Source organism: Acinonyx jubatus, chromosome A2, assembly GCF_027475565.1.
Source record: "Acinonyx jubatus isolate Ajub_Pintada_27869175 chromosome A2, VMU_Ajub_asm_v1.0, whole genome shotgun sequence".
Classification (NCBI taxonomy): Eukaryota; Metazoa; Chordata; class Mammalia; order Carnivora; family Felidae; genus Acinonyx; species Acinonyx jubatus.
The window spans coordinates 140,226,167-140,246,684 of record NC_069383.1 but is presented as its reverse complement, the minus strand read 5'-3'; the positions used below and the strand labels follow the sequence as shown (position 1 = coordinate 140,246,684).

The 20,518-nt window shown below is 36.1% G+C and overlaps 1 protein-coding gene across 33 annotated transcripts in view; it reads left to right on the top strand.

The window, feature by feature from the left end:
• The window catches only part of SLMAP (sarcolemma associated protein), a 148,703-nt gene that overhangs the window by 103,237 nt on the left and 24,948 nt on the right, over positions 1–20,518 (top strand). For 32 of the 33 annotated variants that reach the window (XM_053219187.1, XM_053219188.1, XM_027039071.2 and 29 more), the window contains 3 exons: positions 9,893–9,952; positions 15,244–15,324; positions 15,631–15,690. In XM_053219187.1, coding sequence (XP_053075162.1) covers positions 9,893–9,952; positions 15,244–15,324; positions 15,631–15,690 — 201 coding nt within the window. Of the gene's footprint in view, positions 1–9,892; positions 9,953–13,772; positions 15,113–15,243; positions 15,325–15,630; positions 15,691–20,518 lie in introns of those variants that run through there. The other variant, XM_053219190.1, reaches the window with a different exon arrangement.

Here is a 20,518-nt window from a genome sequence, read left to right as displayed (position 1 = left end):
TTATTTTAATTGATAGACATCTTGAACTGATTTATGATCCTGAACATGAAGTTTATATTCTGTGAGCAGTGACACCTCATAGTCTTATTTTCCTGTCTTTTATTTACGTTTTAAAGATTTTTTAGTTTTAAGTAATCTCCACACCCAACATGGGGCTCGGATTTACAACCCTGAGATCAAGAGTCACATGCTCTACTGACTGAGCCAGCCAGGCACCCCTTATTTCCGGTCTTTTAAAAAGCAGATGTTAAGTACCTAGATTTCATTGTTTACTGTGCTTGTTGTATAGTCCAAATTCACCTTGTGAATTCTAAATTTAAAATTAGAAAGCAAATAATTCACTTCTGTAGGATTCCTCATGTCTTTTTAATATATTAACAGAGTTTTTCAGTTTATGTATATGAACCCATAAGAGAATGATTTAGTTGTTGGCTGTCTCCATTTACAAGGTGATTTTGATGAAATTAAATGAGTTGGAACACATTTTAGTTTGTTTTCCTTTTATGGTAAAAGAGACTGTGTTTCTTTTAATTCTCTTTTAGGAGAAAAGCTTTTAATCCCATGCAAAGAGATTGGATTTTGAACAGATTTAAATATAACCTTTGTGTAATTCCAGGACTGTGAAGTAATTTTCTGTGTAAAAATATACCATGTAAAATCTAGAATTAACAAGTAACTTTAATAAAACTTGCTAAAAAGCTCTAGCAATATTTTCTTCTGAAGGAATTCAGGCAAGAAGTTTGATTTGAGCAGAATTCCACATTCCTTGTTCCCTCTGCAAATTTTAGTTACTCAACGTTTACAGTGTAAACTTAACAAATACGTTGAGGGGCACCTGGTTGGCTCATTCAACAAAGCATCTGTTGGCTTTAGCTTAGGTCATGATCTCTTGGTTTTGTGAGTTCGAGCCCCACATAGGGCTCTGTGCTAACAGAGAGGAGCCAGCTTGGGATTCTCTTTCTCCCTCTTTCTCTTCCCCTTCCCCGCTCACTCTGTCTCTGTCTCTCTCAAAAATAAATGAATAAACTTTAAAAAAAAGAAAAAGACAAATAAATTGAGACTGTTGTGTTTGATAAATGTGCTTTCTGAGTTAACAAATTATGCACCTTGTATCTGTTTCATATGTGTCCTATGAACTCTGTCATTTGATTAATGCGTATGCTGAGTGCAAAGATAAAGGGTCAAAGGTGGAGAACCTCAGGACATGGAGACTCACTTCATGGGCATAGAGTGAAAGACAGCTTTCTCCAGACTACTGCCTGTACTTTCTTCTGCTACTGTTTGTCTGGGTGAGGGCAGAGGCATCACGGCTGTGTTCAGAGAACATTTCTTCTGTGGTCCGCTTTGTACATACAAACTGCCCTCTCCCCAAATGGCATCTTGCTTTTAATGACTGAGTTAACAAGTGCCTTGAAATAAACTTAATGTCTTTGTATTCTTAATCCATGGTTACTATGAGACTTAATGGTTTTTATTATTAGAAGCAGAAGTCTAATTCTCTTAATATTTTGTGTCTTATATAAGTTTTTTGCCCGATTTAAGAAAAATTCTCTCCCTGCTTCCCACCCTCCTTTTGAAATTATAGTCACTGTCTGTGTATGTTTGTCTCATTCTCTTCTTTCTCTTAGGGCTTTGCTCTCATATAAAAATTGCCTTATTTGGAGTAATGCATTGAATCAGTGTTGCTCTGTGACTGTTTACTTTTCATCACTCTATGAGATCAGCGTCTCTGAACAATCTCAGGGTTATTCTGATTACATATTCCACTTAAAACAGATTTTTTAATTTTCATTTTTTAAACTTTTATTTCCCTAAGCCAAAGCAGATTAGTTATGACAAAGAGTAGAATACACTTGGTGTGGTTCCCTGCTCATAGTAGTTTATGTCCCCATTATAGGAAGATTCTTAATTTAAACTAGATGTTGCTAAATTTCTTTTTTTTTTTTTTAATTTGAGAGAGAGCTCGTGCATGAACAGAGGAGGTGCTTGGGAGGGGGTGGGGGGCGGGGTGGAGAAAGAAAGAAAGAATTCTAAGCAGGTTCCATGTTCACCACGGAGCCTGACATGGGGTTTGATCTGACGACCCTGACATGACCTGAGCTGAAATCAAGAGTCATACGTTTAACCAACTGAGCAACCCAGGCACCCCACTTATTTTTTATTTCTTTATATTTAGAGTTGACCAATCTAGGATATATTGGAGGGTTTTTGTTTGTTGTTTATTTGTGCCAATCATGTTCCCAGTCAGCTAACTTTCCAACATTTCTACCAGATTTTCTCCCAGTATAACTGCATAGCAGATAGTCTTAAATTTATGCCAACAGTGTTTTGATATGTAGATTGCTTCTTTCTTAAAAAACTGTTTCTGTATTCTTTAAATTGGTTCATTTTATTTAGCTTTCAATCTATGAATTCTCAACTTTTTTCTCTTCTGTTCTTTATTCTCAGGTTTTAGGACAAGTAGCTTCTGGAACTGTTTTTATGAAAAAGCAGACTATCTTCTATAGCAGGAATTGCTTTAATTAATTATATTTTGCTGCAAAAACTAATACTTTTGTAAAAGTCTGTCCTATTAAGGTTAGGCCTCCCCTGCTTTAGGCTCTAAAGCTTTATTTCTATTTTGTGAACTGCTACTCTGTGAAGGAAATAAATTGTGGGTTTGATGTTGAATGCTGATTGTTCATTTTTACTTTGTTATGTTTGATGTTAATTCTAATGTCAGTTTCTTTGCTGTATGTCCCTTTAATGACTTTCTAAGTGACTTGTAGTTCATTTTCATTTATGATATTTAGAATTGGATGAGAGGATCTTAGATGTGAATTCTGTTTTGGTTCCTCTTTGGCAGTATGAATGGGCAGTATAACTTCTTTAAACCTCAATTTCCTCATTTACAGAATGGGATGGTAGTTCCTACTTCATAGGATTATTATGAGAATTAAATGAGATCGTATTTACTAGTACTCTTAGTAATGCCAGCCACACAGAAATATATGCTAACTAATAGGTAGAAAACTTATGGTGGGGAGATTGGAAAGAGTGTTAGTGGAAGTTTTCTTGCAGGAGTAACTTTTTTTCCCCTTTTTATTCCCAGTCACAAGACAGTGAAAGCTGATTGACCTAGTTTTATTGTTCTTGTTAAAATAATATGTTCCTGACAATCTAAAGATTCTCTAACTTTTTAATTACTAGTACACATGCCATTTAGAAAATGTGGTCTCCAGCACATTATTTTGATACCCAAGTGATAACATTATTTTTTGAATGAAACCTAACTTTGAGACTTAAATATATTTTCCAGGTCGGCAGTTACAAATAGCTGATTATGTAGTTCTTTTATATTGATCTGCTCTTCTCTTCTGTCACTTAAGATCCCTAGGCAGCTGACAGCAGTATCTGAATAGTGCCGTTTGAGTTTATATTCTGCTTTTAGTTGGTTGTAGCTGTCATGTGAGGAAAATGGCTCTTCAGCTTGAAGAATTTAATCCAGTCTAGGCACACCTGTGCTCCCTTTGCACTTTTTTTTTTTAATGTTTATTCATTTTTGTGAGAGTGAGAGAGCGTGAACGGAGGAGGTAGAGAGAGGAAGACACAGAATCCTAAGCAGACTCTAGGCTCTGAGCTGTCAGCACAGAGTCTGACATGGAGTGTGAACCCACGAACCACAATCATGACCTGAGCTGTAGTCAGACACTTAACCGACCGAACCACTCAAGTGACCCCTTTGCACTTCTTTTGAATGCATTGTTTTTTATTTTTATTTTGTGCCACATAGTAATATAGTTAGTACATAATTTACATTTATCACCCATAAGAAATAAGTTTGGTTCTGTTCTAATCAGTTTTTTACCAGATCTGACAGTTTCTGCAATGCCATCATATGTTTTTCGATTAAATTAAATGCTTAGGTGATAGTTCTCCAATGTCAGACTTACTATGCCCATTAGTTATGCTCTTTGGTAGGTTCCCTACAGAAATGCTTACCCATGCATGTCAGATGCAAATGCAAAAATATTCACAGCAGCATCATTCACAGTTCAAAATTAGAAATAACCCAAAAGATCTTCAGCAGTCAAATGGAGAAATATACACTGGGTATATTTGATGAAAGATGCCTGACACAAAAGAATACATACTGTAGTATTACATTTATGTGAAGGTCAAAACACTAAAATTATAGTGTATTATTTAGACATGTATATTTGGGTAGTGTGGCTATAAAGAAATGCAAGAAATTAAATACCACAAAGTCGGGACAGTGGTTACCTTTATGGGGTTTTTATTGGAAAGGGAAACATGGGAAGCTTTAGGGGGTTGTGGTTAGGGTCTTTTCTTTGTTTTATTTTTTCTTTATTTGAGACAGAGAGAGAGAGGGAGGGAGAAAGTCAGCAGGGGAGGGGCAGAGGGAAAGAGAGAGAGAATCTGGAGCAGGTTCCATGCTCAGCATAATCCCAGAACCCTGGGATCATGACCCTAGCTGAAACCAAGAGTCAGACGCTCCCAGGCGCCCTTGTGGTTAGGTTATGTTTCTTGATTTGAGCTGTAGTCATACAGACATTTGCTTTAAAAAAAAATTATTAACCTGTACTTTTGTGTTTTGTGTCCCTCTCTGTATGTTATTTGTCACAATAAATAAGTATGGTTTTAAAAGAGGGGAAAAGAATAATTATCTCCCTAGAGTGTCCCTCAAAAAGAGGGAGTTTTTAAAAAGAAAGAAAATCCTGTACTTTATCTTTCAGTTGTGCCAGGCCAAATAGTTCTTTCAAGGCCTGCATTTATCATTATATGGAGGCTCTCGTCTGAGTCTCTGAGTAGCCTCTGACTTTTAGTGCTCCCAAAGAATTGAAGTGTTCACTCCAAGTTTGAGAACCAGTGGTTAGAAGCTTTTTTTAAAACAGTGTTCTTTTCAGGGTGCCTGAGTAGCTCAGTTGGTTAACATCCTACTCTTGATTTCAGCCCAGATCATGATCTGGGATTGAGCCCCGGGTGGTTGAGTGGGATTGAGCCTCACATTGCTCAGTGCGAAGCCTGCTTAGGATTCTCTCTCCCTCTCTCTATCTCTTTGCCCCTTCCCTACTCTCTCTCTCTCTCTCTCTCTCTCTCTGAATAAATAAATAAATAAACATTAAAATAAAACAGTATCCCTTTCCTCAATTCTTTGATGATAGGCCACTAATGACTCATCAGATTTGATCATCTAACCTTAAATATTTCAATAGTGACAATAGCAGCAGATAATTATTATTTAGCACTTAGATACTAGTACTATGCAAAACTTTTTGCATATTTAATTCTTAGTTTTTTAGAATGATGAAAACATTCAAATAATTTTTCCAAGTTTGATCCCTTTAAAAATAGATATTCAGTTCATTCATTCAGCAAATATTTATTAAGCATCTATTATGTATATACCAGGCATTATTTTAGCTGTAGGGGGTACAGAAATGAACAAGACAAAGAAAGATTTGCCTTCATGGGGTTTACAGTCTCTGGAGGAGACAAAAACTAATAAACTAATAACATGTCAAGTAGTGATACGTCCACTGAAGAAAAATAAAAGAATGTAAGACAATAGGTAGCAACAAAGGTAACATAGGGAATTTGAACAGATTTGGGACTAAGCTAAGTGAGGAGTACATGTATCTGGGGAAAGAGTGTGTGAGAGAGAAACTGTGAAAACTAGAACTGGTCTGAAACTGCACTTTTAGAACAATAAAAATGTTTTCTTTCTTTTCTTTTTTTTAAATAAAGGGCCAGGTAGTAAATATTTTAGGCTTTGCAGGCTATACATTCTCAGTTGCAACTACTAAACTCTGCCATTTTAGTGGAAAGCAGCCGAGGACAGTATGTACCCGAATACTTCGGCTTTGTTCCTCTAAAACTTTATTTACCCAACAGGCAGCAGGCTGTTTTTGGCCCTGTGGGGCTTTAGTTGGCTGACCCCTGAGCTAGATAATATAGACTTTGTAAGGCATGGTAGGGACTTCAGATTTTTTCCTAAAGGTGAGCATTTTGAGTAATAAATTACCCTTTTTTTAAAAATTTCTTTCATGTTTATTTATTCTTGAGAGAGACAGAGACAGAGTGTGAGTGGGGGGGTGTGTCAGAGAGAGAGCGAGACACAGAATCTGAAGCAGGCTCCAGGCTGTGAGCTGTCAGCACAGAGCCCGACGCGGGGCTGAACCCACAAACTGTGAGATCATGACCTGAGCCAAAGTCGGGCGCTTAACCTACTCAGCCACCCAGGTGCCCCGAGTAATAAATTACTCTTAATGTATGTTTATAATTTTTTAAACAAGGTGCTACTTAGATCTTCAACATACTAGAGAAAGATTGGAATGCCTTTCAAAGTCTGCATTTATATTATTTTATTATTTTGCTGTATTTATGTAACAACATTTGTGGAACCTGTTTTATATGTAAGAATTGTGTTGGGAATTAAATTATTGATGAGATAACTTCCTGCTGTCACTAGACTCTAAATTCCTATATTTATCACATTTACCTTGGTAATCCATGAGAAGTACTTAGTATTGCACCTGGCACACGGTAAATATTTGAAGGAATGAGTGTATTTCTCAAAGAGTTCATAGTATGTTGGGAAAGGTAGACATCAATAGATACCTGCAGTATAGCTTATTAGAGATGTGAATGATGGGCTATGGATGAGGAGAGGAGAGATACCAAATCAATCCAAGAGAAAGGAAGAGAAAATAAATTCCATTTTAAACATGGTGAGATTAAGTTCTCATGGGGTCACTAGGTGAAGATGTTTGGGAAGTAGTTAGACAAACATGTTCTGAGACCTACGAGAGAGTTAGACTAGGCATCAACATTTAGAAGTTATGCAAATATAGCAGGTAGTTAATGCTATTTAAAGTGAATTTGTTGTTGACAGAGATCTTGAAGATTAATTAACACCTTTTTTTTCCTGGTAGAACTAAAAAAATTTTTCACTCCCTTCATAAATATAGATAATGCTGCATTGAAAATCTGTGCAATTGTCTCTTTCCAGGGTAATACATAAAATAGGGGCTGTGGGATCAAAGGACATGTCCTTTCAACATTTGCATAGGTGCTGTCAAAATTGCCCTCTAAAAATAAAATGATACCAATTTACACTCCTGCCAGAAGGACACGAGATTACTCTTTTACGCACCCCTCCTGGTACTGAATGTTTGCTGAACTGATAAGTGCATAAGGCCATGGTGTTGTTTCAGTGGGTAGACCCTGAACTCCACATGTTTACTAGACATTTGCTTTTCTTGGCCTGTGAATTCAATGTTGTTATTTTTTGCTCCTTTTCTGTTGTGGTGTTTGACTTTTCTTATTCGTTTTTGAAGTGCCTCACATTTTCGCTTGCCATCCCCATACTCCCTTTCCTTCTTCCATGCTTCATTTTTCTACATTGCCTCCATCTGACATACTGTTTGTTTGTTTCTTTATCCTCTCTCCCTCCTCACCCCATTAGAATGTATGAACCAGAAAGGCAGGGATTTTGTCATTTGTTCATTCTGATGTTTCCAGCACATAAGACAGTATCTGGCACATAGTAGGTAGCCCCTAATTAATTGTTCAATAAATGAATGAATGAATAATAACCTTTTATCTGTTAATTTTTCAGATATTTTCTCTATGTCTGTCACTGGCCCATTAGCTGTGTTTTAGTGAGTGGTCGGTCATACAGAAAATTTTAATTTATATGAGGGCAGATCTGTCTGTCCTTTCACATATGGTTTTGTGTTCTGCATTATTATGCTTAAGGTCATTTTTTTTAACCTTTGAACCCCTTCACCCATTCCTTTCACCCCCACCCCTCCTACCTTGCAACAACCAATCTGTTCTCTTATCTATGAGATTGTGTGTGTGTTTTTTTTTTAATTCCACATGTAAGTGAGATCATATGGTATTTATCTTTCTCTGTCTGACTTTATTTTACTTAGTATAATATCCTCAAGGTCCATCCATATTATCCCAAAAGGCAAGATTTAATTTTTTTAATGGCTAAGTAATATTCCATTGTGTGTATTTGTGCATACACATACACACCACATTTTCTTTATCCAGTCATGCATCAGTGGACACTTAGGTTGTTTCCATATTTGGCTATTGTAAATAATGCTGCAATGAACACGGGGGTGCATATATCTTTTTGAGTTAGTGTTGGAAGAGAAAGTAGAGGGAATATTCCAGAAAATATAACAAAAAAGACATAAGCTGGTTTGAGGTTTTATTTAAGAAACAAAGGAGGAAGATCTAACATCTGAATAATAAGATTTCCAGAGTGTAGGAAGGGAGAGAGTGGGAGAAGAGAAATGAAACAGAATTTGTTAGAATAGAAGGTAATTTCCCAGAATGGAAGATAGGAGCTTCTAAACTGAAAGGATGCACTGAATGCTCAACATGGTATTTTTTTGTTTGTTTGTTTATTTCTTTATTTTGAGAGAGAGGAGAGAGAGAGAATCCCAAGCAGTCTCTGTGCTGTCAGTGCAGAGTCCCGCATGGGGCTTGATCTCATGAGTGGTGAGATCATGACTTGAACTGATATCAGGAGCCAGACACTTAACCAACTGAGCCACCTGTGAACCCCAACACAATATTATTGTATTGTATTGTATTGTATTGTATTGTATTGTATTGTATTGTATTGTATTTTAATGTTTATTCATTTTTGAGAGAGAGCGAGTGAGCACGAGCTGGGGAGAGGGGCCAAGAGAGAAAGGGACAATGAGAGAATCTCAAGCAGGTTCCATACTCAGCACAGAGCCTGATGTGGGGCTCGACCCCACGACTGAGGGATCATGACCTGAGACAAAATAAAGAATTGGACGCTTAGTGGACTGGACTGAACCACCCAGGTGCTCAAAACGTTGTTCCTTCTTCAAAAACAATGTTGTGCTTCTAGGAAGTGAAATTCAAGAATGGAGTAGAGTAGGACAGAAGATGGGAAGGACAGCTTACATTATACATCTTGTAGGACTACCTTTTAAAAATTATCCAAATCTATTACTTAGACTTAAAGAAAATTTTTTTAAGGAGGCAGGGGCAAATAGTACCACATACTGCAAGGAGCCTGTGCAAAATGAAAATTATTAAAAGAAGCCATGGGTTTTGGAGGTTATAGTAATCTTGGAGCAGTTTCATTGGTTGGATGGTGGGTATAGAGTCCAAGCTACATTGGATTTGAAGAGTGAAGGAATAGAGAAATGACTTCATATACTGCAAACGTGTAAATTCAAGGAGACCAGCTGGCATACAGGATTAAATAAGGGGATAATTAGAATAGATACCATTCTCAGTGAAGCATAGAATATGAAAATCTGGATTTAAATAAATTATGAAGAAGCTGTATATTATACATTTACAGAGAATCACCTATAGAAAGAAACAAAACAAAACAATATTTGTTTTAATATCTTTAAATATTTGGCTCTTTTTCTAAAATGATTCATTTTACTGAAGCATGTCATATATGCATCTGTGCTGAATTGTATCAATTAGGAAACTGTTGGCATAACCTAATTTGTATTCTTTATTTAAATACATACTTTCTCAGAATTCCTTTATTTCAACTTCATATCCTTGATTTAAAGAGGGTTTATTTGTTATGAATCCTTTTTAAAACGGTCTAGGCTTTTTGACTAAGGTAAAAACTAATGAAAATAAAAGACAAATTGTCCCCTGCCCCCAGATTTCTGCATTAATCTGATTGTGCTGTTATAATTATAGTTCGAGTTTTCTTAGTTCTCCTTCCAGCTTCAAGTTTTTGTACAAGCCTAGTCATGGGAGTAATATTATCATCTTTAAATTTGGTCATGGAATGTGTTACACTGCCCCGCTCAGGGAAATGCTACTCGGTTTGGGCTTGGATAGTAACGTTTATTTTCTTTGGCAGAGAAGCTGATCGTCGAGGGGCATCTAACCAAAGTGGTAGAAGAAACAAAGCTTTCAAAAGGTTTGTTTTCTGTGGGTTTTGAAAATTATTCTTTTGGACAATAGATGTTAGTGTACATTTCCAAGGTCATAGTATTTTAACCATCAATTTATTTCTTATAGCTCACCAAATGGCAATCCAGTAATGGTATCATATAATATAAAATAGTCGGAGTTCTGTTGTAAGAAGGATATCTTAATTAGAAAGTTTCTTTTTAATTTTTAAATGGGTATATATGTGTGGGGTTTTTTGTTTTTTTTTTTTTTAATGCTTGAAGTAGATTCTTTAGGTAGTAAAAGATTTGTTCTGATCTGTCTTGCTTCTAGCATTATTTTCAGGTTTTGTATTTGATATTTGTTACATTTGATATAAAATTTTAATTAAACACAATGTAAATCTTTTAATGAAACAATGTAAAACAGGTGAAAAATGCTTGCATGTCTGTTTCTGTAATTGTTATGCCTTTAACATTCCTTATGAAATTTATATTTTGTTAATTTTCGGCAACTCAATTTGATTTAAACAAAAGTGATTATGTGGGGTCTTCTTATATTTTATGATGAGAGTCTTATAAATTGAAATAGTTTATTCTATTAGTTCTTTTCTGTTAAAATTGTCAGAGAAGAAAAATGAGTTTTAAAGCATTATATTGTCGAGTCACTTTTATGCATTAGGGAAATTGGTCAAATAAATTTGGTATGATACGCTCATTATCATTATCATTATCATACCTAAGACTTTCATCAGAAGATACCGCTATAAAATTTATAACTAGATTCACAATCTTTTTGGCCAGTTAAAACAATGAGTGATAAAAGTTTCAGATACTCTGCTTCAGTACATTTTGTTTTATGAACGTAGCTGAATCCATTTCGACTTTTAAAAATATTTAAAAGAAGAATGTTATTTCAAGTATCTGGTGGCTTCCGTTCTGAATTTTGTGCATGACAGATGCCATATTTGGGGAAAGAATGCATAGAATATGCATCACTAATATTGTTCTGGCAAACAGGCATTGGGTTTCAGAGCAATGAACTATTTTTAGTACATGTGGCAATTTATTTCATCTTATTAAAGTGAGATGAGAGCAGACTTCAACATAGCTTTTACTTCACCACAGAAGCACCTAATCAGATGAGTTGAATAGCCAGCACTCTGAAGTACAAGGAGAGCCTAAGGGGGAAAAATCAGTGCTTCTTAGTTAAAGAAAAATATCTTGCTACTTTAGTGCTTCTATTTAATACATTCTGAATTAGAATATATTTGCTTGAAATTATATGATGTAATTATTGAAAAAGATTTGTGCCACCTTACATTTGCTTTTGAAACCTGGCCATAAAATATGTGCTGAAAGCTTTAAAGAGCATGCATTTTGATCCAGCAATCCCACTTCTGGGTTTTTATGTTAAGGAACAAATTAGACAGATATGCAAGGGTATTTACATCAATGTTTTAAAGCAAAAAGAGGAAAACGGAAGTGTCCAATAATAAGGGCATTTATTATAGCAAGTAAGTCCACACAAGTAATAAAATACATGTTAAAATTGATAATATAGACACAAGTTTTACATACCCAGAGATTTTTTTGTCAGCAGTCAACATTTTACAAGCGTTTCTCATGGTTAATGTGCAGAGGTACACTAATCCTTGTAACAAACTAGATAAAATAAGTTACATTTTAAGAATTTCATATCTGGCTATAAAATATTTCTTTTGGATTTGGCTAAATCGTTTTATTTTAAAATGCTCTCATCAGTGACATTTTTGATAGGATTTGTTCTCTGCATGGAAAATATCAGTTGTGGGGCAGCTGGGTAACTCAGTCAGTTAAGCGTCTGACTTTGGCTCGGGTCATGATCTCACGGTTCATGGGTCAAGCCTTGCGTCTGGCTCTGTGCTGACAGCTCAGAGTCTGGAGCCGGCTTCGGATTCAGTGTCTCCCACTCTCTATGCTCCTCCCCTGCTTGTGCTCTGTCTCCTTCTGTCTCTTAAAAATAAATAAAAACGTTAAAAAAAAAAAAAGAAAATATCAGTTGTTAGAAATTGCTAATTTCCAGCTGTTACAAGTCTAAGTGTTTCCTTCAGATATTTCATCTAATGCAAAATATAATCATAGGTTGCATGTGCTTTTTATTTAAACCCTAACTCAACTCGTAGTCATTGTGTGTTTACTGTAGTCTTAGGGTGGAAGTAGAAAGAATACTAGTAGATAAAACAGATGGTTTCAACCCCAGGTACTACCACTAACTAGCTGTATGCCCTCAGGCAACTCACTTTAGCTCTTTAAACTCCAGTTTACTCATGTGTAAAATAGAATTGACAATATTTAATTGTGGGAATTTAATGAAATATTGCTCACAAAGCAAGAAACATTGTTCTGGTATTCAACAAATGTTTAGTTCTCACTTCCCTTCTTGCTTTCCTTTCCAACTAATGGTTCCATTGGTATAGGAAGTGGTCTCTGGCCAGTGTTTTGCCCATCCATCATAATGTCTTCTCAGAGATACAGTGAAAATAGTCACCTTGCAGACTTTCCAGTTTGGGAACAGTTTTGATATTGGTGTTGGTAGCTATTCTTCTGTTTCCTTCTATATATTATTGGTGTGTATCTTAATGATTAAGTACTGCACAGAAAATCAACCAGTAAGGAGGGTCCTTCCTTCCTTCCTTCCTTCCTTCCTTCCTTCCTTCCTTCCTTCCTTCCTTTCTTTCTTTCTTTTTTTCTTTCTTTCTCTCTCTCTTTCTTTTTCTTTCTTTCTTTCTTTCTTTCTTTCTTTCTTTCTTTCTTTCTTTCTTTCTTTCTTTCTTTCTTCTTTCTTTCTTTAAGTTTATTTATCTTGAGAGAGAGAGAGTGAAGGAGGGGCAAGACAGAGAATCGCGAACCATAAGATCATGATCTGAGCTGAAACAAAGAGGCAACCAACTGAGCCACCCAGGCGCCCCAGGACTTGCTAATACTAGAAAGTTGGGTGCTGCTTCATAGCTAAAGAATGGATGTTTTAAAAAGAAGGAGATAGTCTACTTCTCTTTTTTTGTGTCCTGTGTTTCATTCTTGAGTAGATTTGGTTTGCCTCCATATGATAATTGTAATATCAGGACATAACAGTGATGGACCATAATTTGACTTGCTCAAAACTTTGTCTTCTTACTCAAAGTAGACTTGTGCCTTCAAACATCTGATTTTGGAGCACCTACTATGCACTGTGCACTGTTTTCTGCAATGGGGAGATAGCAGTTAACAAAACAGACAAAAATCCCAGCCCTCATGGAACTTAATATTCTAGTAAGATCTTAATGGAAGATTTGGTCCCACCTTTAATTTTACTTTCCCAGCTAATACTTTAATATAAGATAGAGTTCCTTCTAAGCCAGAATACTTTTGAAAATATAGTCTTCTTGGTTTACCTCAGTATCTTGATCTTAAAATTGCCAAGAATTTTAAAATCAGAAGACAGTCATTTTTCTATTCTCCCACAGTCATCCCTTTTCTGTGTATAGATTAGAAGTATTAGCCTGCCTTGTTTGAGACTGTAACTTTGTGATTAAAACTAGAACATTCAGAAATGTCTGATTATAGCACACTGTGAATGCACCAGAGGTCATAGATTGGATTCCCATGGGCCTCTGTGGTCAGTGACTTCACTTCTAATCTAAGCTCTGTGTCTCTCAGCAGTTGGCCTCGGACTAGAAATGGCGGTGAGAAAAGAAGCAAGAGTCTTCTTGCAATCTGTCACCTATTTCACAAATTAAGCCACCAATTCTAAGGATGTTCTTAATGAAATGGTCATAATAAGTTACATTCTAATATTATTAAATATATTTTAATATTAATGGTTTTGGATGTTTCTGATTACTTTCAAAATGAAAAATATCTCTTGATTTAGTTGATTATAAAATAATATAATTTTTTCAAACGATGTATGACATTATGAAGTTAGAAAGTAAATATCTGCCATGACCCTACCTTCAGATATATGATCGTGAGTATCTCTGTTGTAGATCCTTCTAGACTTCAATAAATATGCACAACTGAAAATTCATAGCTAAATGTATAGCTATTTTCAATCTTAATGGGGTCATATTATGCACTGTTCTTTAGCAACCTTTATTTTTACTTAATAGTAAGGAATATATCTTGAATGTTTTCCATTCCATAATGAACAATGCTGCAATGAACATCCTTATAATACTATGTGAAGTCTTTTTTCCTTAGAAGTACTAGAAGTAGATACGCACATTTAAATGTTTGGTATGTATTACCACAAACAGTATAGCCAACAGCATAACATTATGAAAAAATAATCATATATGCCCAGGGAATTTATAATCTAACTAAAGAAATCAGATACATATATACACATAGAATATAAAATAGAACATGATTAATTACAAAATCATATGACACAGAGAAGCTGCAATAAAAAGGAGCAGCATGATGGAGAAATGAAGACTTTGTTAGAGGTATTGGGGTTTAAGCTGCATCTTAATGAATAGGCCAAGTAGAATGGTCATTGAGTTTAGCAAAATATCAACTCAAGCAAAGAGTTAGAGGTCGTAGTGAGCTGGCATGTCTCAGCCCTGTAAAGAGGCTAGCCTGACTGAAACAGAGCTCATGTGTGAATTAATGCAGAGACCAAATTATAGCTAAATCCTGGGATATAAAACTTGGCTGAGGCCTTGTGGAGAACAAGGAAATGACCATCTCTGTAAATGCTATTGAAATGCACGCCATAGAACATGCAGATGTGCCATTAGAGATAAGGATCTAATTGCCGGTCATCTTGAATAACATTGGTGGGCTTATAATTAGGATTTTTGAGAGCAATTTGTTGAAAACAGGGCCTGAGATATCTTCATTGGATCAGGCAGCACAGCACTTGCAAATAACCCCAAAACTTGGTATAACTATTGCTAAGGCAACCTAACTAGTGTTTTTATATAAGAGAGCCATTTCCTTTCATCATTTTCAAACAATGTCCACATTGTCCTGGAACTTTGCTATATTTGTTGCAGTTCTCTGCATACTTTAGCAAAGCTTGCTTCATTTTTGTTTCTAGTTGGCCAGTGGACAGCCTTGACAAAAGCCCCAGCCCTCTGCACAGCAGACACGATCCACATTATAATTTAACATGAGCCACGTGTAATAACCAGCATTCCATTTTGGAGTGGAGTGGTGAAGAAGTAAGAGAGGCAGTGACCTCAGTTAATTTTAAAAGTATTTTGCATATCAGTAGATTTAGAGCTCTCAAAGCCTAAGGTGGTTTTATTGATATAGTTGTAATGAGATTCTACTTTTATTTTTTTCTTGGTAGAAAACCAGGCAAGAGCAAAGGAATCTGATTTGTCGGATACTCTGAGTCCAAGCAAGGAAAAGAGTAGTGACGACACTACAGGTGAGTTGTAACGACACTACAGGTGAGTTGTAACGTAGTATTTGCAAATCTACAGATATTATTATTACTGTCTGAGCAGTTTAGGTATGCAGGTTAATGTGAGTGGAGATTTCAAAGTTTGTGTTTGGGGGAAAAGGCAGTCTCCTTCCGTTTGTGGAGATACTCCCTTGAACCTTGGATATATTGTTAAAATTACTTTCACCTATCCAAATACAATACCTGTATAAATTTCACTTACTTATTTTGATAGTTATAGCTTGATGATAGAGCTGATTACTGTTTGTAATTATCTTTCCCCCCCTGCAGACGCCCAAATGGATGAGCAAGACCTAAATGAACCTCTTGCTAAAGTGTCCCTATTAAAAGGTACTTTAACATGTTTTTATAACATTTTAAATCAGAGCATCAGATTTACCACAAAATTGCATGTCTTATGTGAAGTTTTAAGTTTAGTTAAAAGATTAAGATAGGTTCTCTAAAGTAGCAGGAACTAAAATTTAAAATGTTGGTGTTGGTGCTGATGCTTCAAATGAAAATATTTCAATTGTAAAATAATTTGGATCAATCAAGGTTATGAAGGGCAGAGTGGTAAATGGTAGGAATATGAAATGCAGCTGTGTTTTTTTTGTGTTTACCTTTATATTGCTGAGAGAAGCTCATTACCACCTTTAACATAAATTAGAAAGAGAAGAAAATATTAATGTTCTTGAAAGAATTACCTGTTTTCTCTGTTGTCATATGGTAACAGTTGTAAATTTCCTCATTTTCTGGCCCTCATCCTCCAGTAAACATCCCCAGGTTCTTAGGACAGTCTTCTAGAAATTTTAGGTAGGCCTAAGATAAGCAGTGCATGTAATAAACTTTCACTCATATCACTTCTAAATGAGAACTACATTTATTTCTTGATATTTACTTATTTAGACTGATAATAATAGTAAATAAGTCAACATTTATCGAAGTGTTTTTAAAATAAAGTGCTTTGGGTGGCCTACTGATAAGTTTGTGATTGTCACCATATAGTCTCTTTTATATTGCCTTTTGTATACAGGATAAATTGGCATATAAGTTCAGCCCACTGGACTAACCGTAGGCAACTGTCTGGAATGAGCAAAAACAGCCTGTGGAAGTTTCTCTGTGTAGAGATGCTTATGCTTCTGGCTGGGCTTTTAAGGAATCTCTTAGTCCAGACCCTGGGTTTTGGATTATATAAGGAAGCCTTAGTTTCACCCTATATGACCCTTCTGCTGGCCTAGTTGTCAGTGATAGGAATTAACAAAGAGATTACCCAGATTCTTCTAGAGATCCTTAATCTGGGCATCCTGGCCTTCTCTCTTCTTCCCCCTGGATAGTAAAGCTCGCATTACTCTTTGAGGTACCTCTGACTGAATTCCATTACTAAGGGAAGCTCTGAGGATTACTGGCCCAGGCAGCACAATTGTCAACCTGTCTTTCAGTACAATCATAGTTTCCAGTACTTTCCTGGCACTCTTACTGATCTGCACTCTTCCCAGGTGACCTTTGGTGTTGATGAGGTTTTCTAGCGTTGTAGTAATAAGTCTGAGTTAATGTTTGCATAGTCTAGAAGTCTCATCTTGGAGCATTTCTGATTCTTCTCAGAAATGCAATACTGTTGCTGTGTAAACTGTTACTGATGTTCAAAAACTGTCGGAACCCCTGGGCCTTTGTGGGAACATAGAGAAACAAGAGTAATGAGCACCTGTCATACAAAAGTAGCTGTTTTATGGTCTTTTTTACTATAGAAATCTCCCAGAAATCTTTTCAGCAGCCAAGTGCAGATTGATTTATAAGTAACAATTATGCTTGTGTTAATTATATTCAACTGTTACTAGTGCTCTTGTGATTTTATGTGTCAGTCTGTTTTATATTTTACTTTTATCCTGTTGCCTACCACAATGCCAGATGTTCAGTTATTTGTTGATTGAATTAACAATAGACCTCTTACATCAAAGTTATGAAACCATAGAGTGTTAGGAAAGTGACACACTCTACCTAAGAAGTTGAGTCAGAGAGCTCTGGGTTCAGTCCCAGCTCCGCCATTTATTTGTAATTTGTCCTTAGGCAAATTGCTTACCCGCTTTGTGCTTCAGTTTTTTTTGTTTGTCAAATTGAAATTTATTGTGAGGATTAAATGAGATAATGCATGTAGATCACTCACCATGGTGCTGGCAACATCCTGTTAAGCATCATGATGAAGACACTGCTAATAATGATGTTGGTGATTGACAAAAGCAGACCTATGTGTTAAAGAGTAAGTTTTCATTAATTGAATAAGATTATGGGGTTTAAAAACTATTATTTCCTACTATATCTTTTAGGGGAAGCAGTTAGTGGTGGTAAGCCTAAATGGTTGTTTTTCCATTGTTTCTCTTTTGTAAGACTTGTATAATTTCTTGAAAATAATATATTCACTGGCACCTATTAGAAGCACTTGGGTTATGGTTGATTGTATGTGGTTATGCTTTGTAATCTCTATGATTAGGTTTAAATGAAAAATATCAATTATTAAGCCACAGGGTTAACCTTGAGAGTTGTACAAAGTAGTACAAAGTAGTTGTCCTTTTTTTTCCTCATTGAACCCCTGTGCTTGACTTTTTGAACCGCTGTTTTTGTTTTTGTTTCTTTTCAAATTTTTTTTTAATGTTTATTCATTTTTGAGAAACAGAGTGCAAGTGGGGGGTGGGGGGCAGAGACAGTGGGAGACATAGAATCTGAAGCAGGCTCTAGGCTCTGAGCTGTCAGCACAGAGCCCAATGAGGGGCTTGAACCCACAAACCGTGAGATCATGACCTGAGCTGAAGTCAGACACTTAACTGACTGAGCCGCCCAGGCACCCCTGAACCACTGTTTTTAAATTTTATTCTTTCCCTTCTAAAAAAAAAAAGGGCCAATCTTGATTTAGAATTATAATGTGCTACCTTTCGTGTTAATCACCTAGTATGAGGAAGAGAATGAAATAGATCAAATATTCACCATGAGATATAAATAAAATGAGGATAGCAGTAGTGCCTTTTCCCTGAAATATTATTTTCAACCGATTTATGACATTTTTGAGGGAGAAATAAAGATGTGACTTGAACCACAAGTTTCTGTATGTTTAATCATTTCCCCCAAAAAGGTAAAAAGAAAACCAGAATTCAGTCTAAGTAGTATCTAATGCAAGTTTGCTCTATAAAAGGAACTATGCCAGGGACTTCAGTGGTTTTAAACTCCGATAAGACTGTCCTTGGGGTTTGAGGAGTTTCTAGTCCAATTGGTGATAGGAGAGGTATAGATAATAAGCTGCTTCCTGGTGGTTGTTTAAGGACAGAGAAAGAAAGAATGGGCAGTTTTTTTGTTCCTTTTTGTTTATCTTGGAAGATGGGCAGGAAAGGCAATTTGAGCCTCATGAAGGAAGTATCATTTGAGATGGTCCTGAAAGTGTGTCATACACATATGGCCTATTCAGTGACAAAAACTGAGTCCTGAATCTGGTTGGGATTCTAGATCCAACTGCCAACTTGCAGGATGTGTAAAGAACTAGGGACATTACCTAAATGAGGTGCTGGGGATACAACAGCGAAATCAGAATGTGGAGAATTTTCTAGGACACACAAAAGTAAGTTGCAAGGTTTGTGGATAAAAAGGAAAGGAGGATTGGGAAACCTATGAATTAAAAGAGATTTAAGAGATATGTCAACTAAATGCAGTGTGTGAACCTTGTTTGGAACTTCATACAATCCAACTGAAAAAGAATTTGAGACAGTGGGAAAACTTTAATACTGACTAGATACTTGATATCAAGGAATTGCTTGTTATTTGCAGTGTGATAATAGCATTACAGTTATTTTTTTTTTCTTTTAGAGATCTTTTTTGTTTTTCTTACCTTTCTTATCTATCGAGATACAGATTTTTTTTAAGCGGGTATGATTATAAGAGGAGAAGATCGAGATACCTTCTTAGACAAAGGGAATATTAGAAACCACAAGCTAGATAATTTGGGTTGGGTTTGACAAGTACAATTAAAGTTTGTTCACATAATCATTTGAGTGTTTTGTAGATTGCAGTGATTCTTTTGGCAGAATTCTATAGCTTCTAAGTGCAGAAATGATATGATGAGACCTGTATTTTGGGGCGATTTGTTGGATGAACTGGAATAGGTAGAGGCTGGAGGTAAGGCAACCAGTTAGGAGGCTTAGGTAATCATTGAGAGTATGAACTAGAATGCCTGCTGTGAAAATTTAAACAAAGAACAAAATCCAGTTTGGGTCCCTGTTCTTGTCTTTATCATCTTTCCTTCAGTAATCTTACCTTGAATCTGTAGTCCTAAGGAACTGAATATGAGAGATAAATGGAAGTTAGATAGAATTCCAGCATTTGACCCTGAGTTACTAAAAGGATGGTAGTGTTATTAACAAGAATATTATATCTGGAAGAAGAGATGTCCTGTGAGGAAAGTGATGGTTTAAGTTTGAAACATCACTTCCTGTTCACATCATTGAACAGAGAGGGTGACCTGAACATAGATTCTGGTTTGCCTGGAACCATTTATGCCCATGGTCCCAGCACAATTATTAAAAGTGCTTCCTTTCACATTCAGAGGTGCTCCAGTTTTGTATTGTCATCCAAGGAACCAGAAATGCAGTTGGAAGTGCAAGACAGAAAGTAGGACCAGAAAGTCATTTTCACTTATTTCTGAGGTATTTATTGACCCAAGAGATACAGAGATACGACACATGAGGAGGCTGCAGTCTTATGGAGGAAAGAGATATGTTGATAGTATAGTAAATGTTTTAATGGGTGTGGTAGAAACTTTGGAGAGCAGAGCTAACTTCCTGGCTAGGGCAGGGTTTGGGTAGAACAGTAGTCAGGATAGGCTCCCTAAATGAGGTGGTTAAAGATAAGTCAGAGTATGCCAAGAAGGGAAAAGGAGCCATGCGTTTCTTTAAAATACTGCCTTCATTTACAAGTAGAAATAATGTTTAAAGTCTGAATAACATCTGTCAGAGACAGGGAAGTGTACAAGAACACAAGTGTGATGGAGCACAGGCTATGTGGCACAAATGTAATGAAAGGTAAGACTTGGTCAGAAAAAAGGCAGTAACGTGTTTGGGAATTTTCTGCATAAGAGAATTGGACCATTATAGCAGGGAGAACTTAAGGAGAAAGAAAAGGACAATGGGGAGGATGGAGGAGC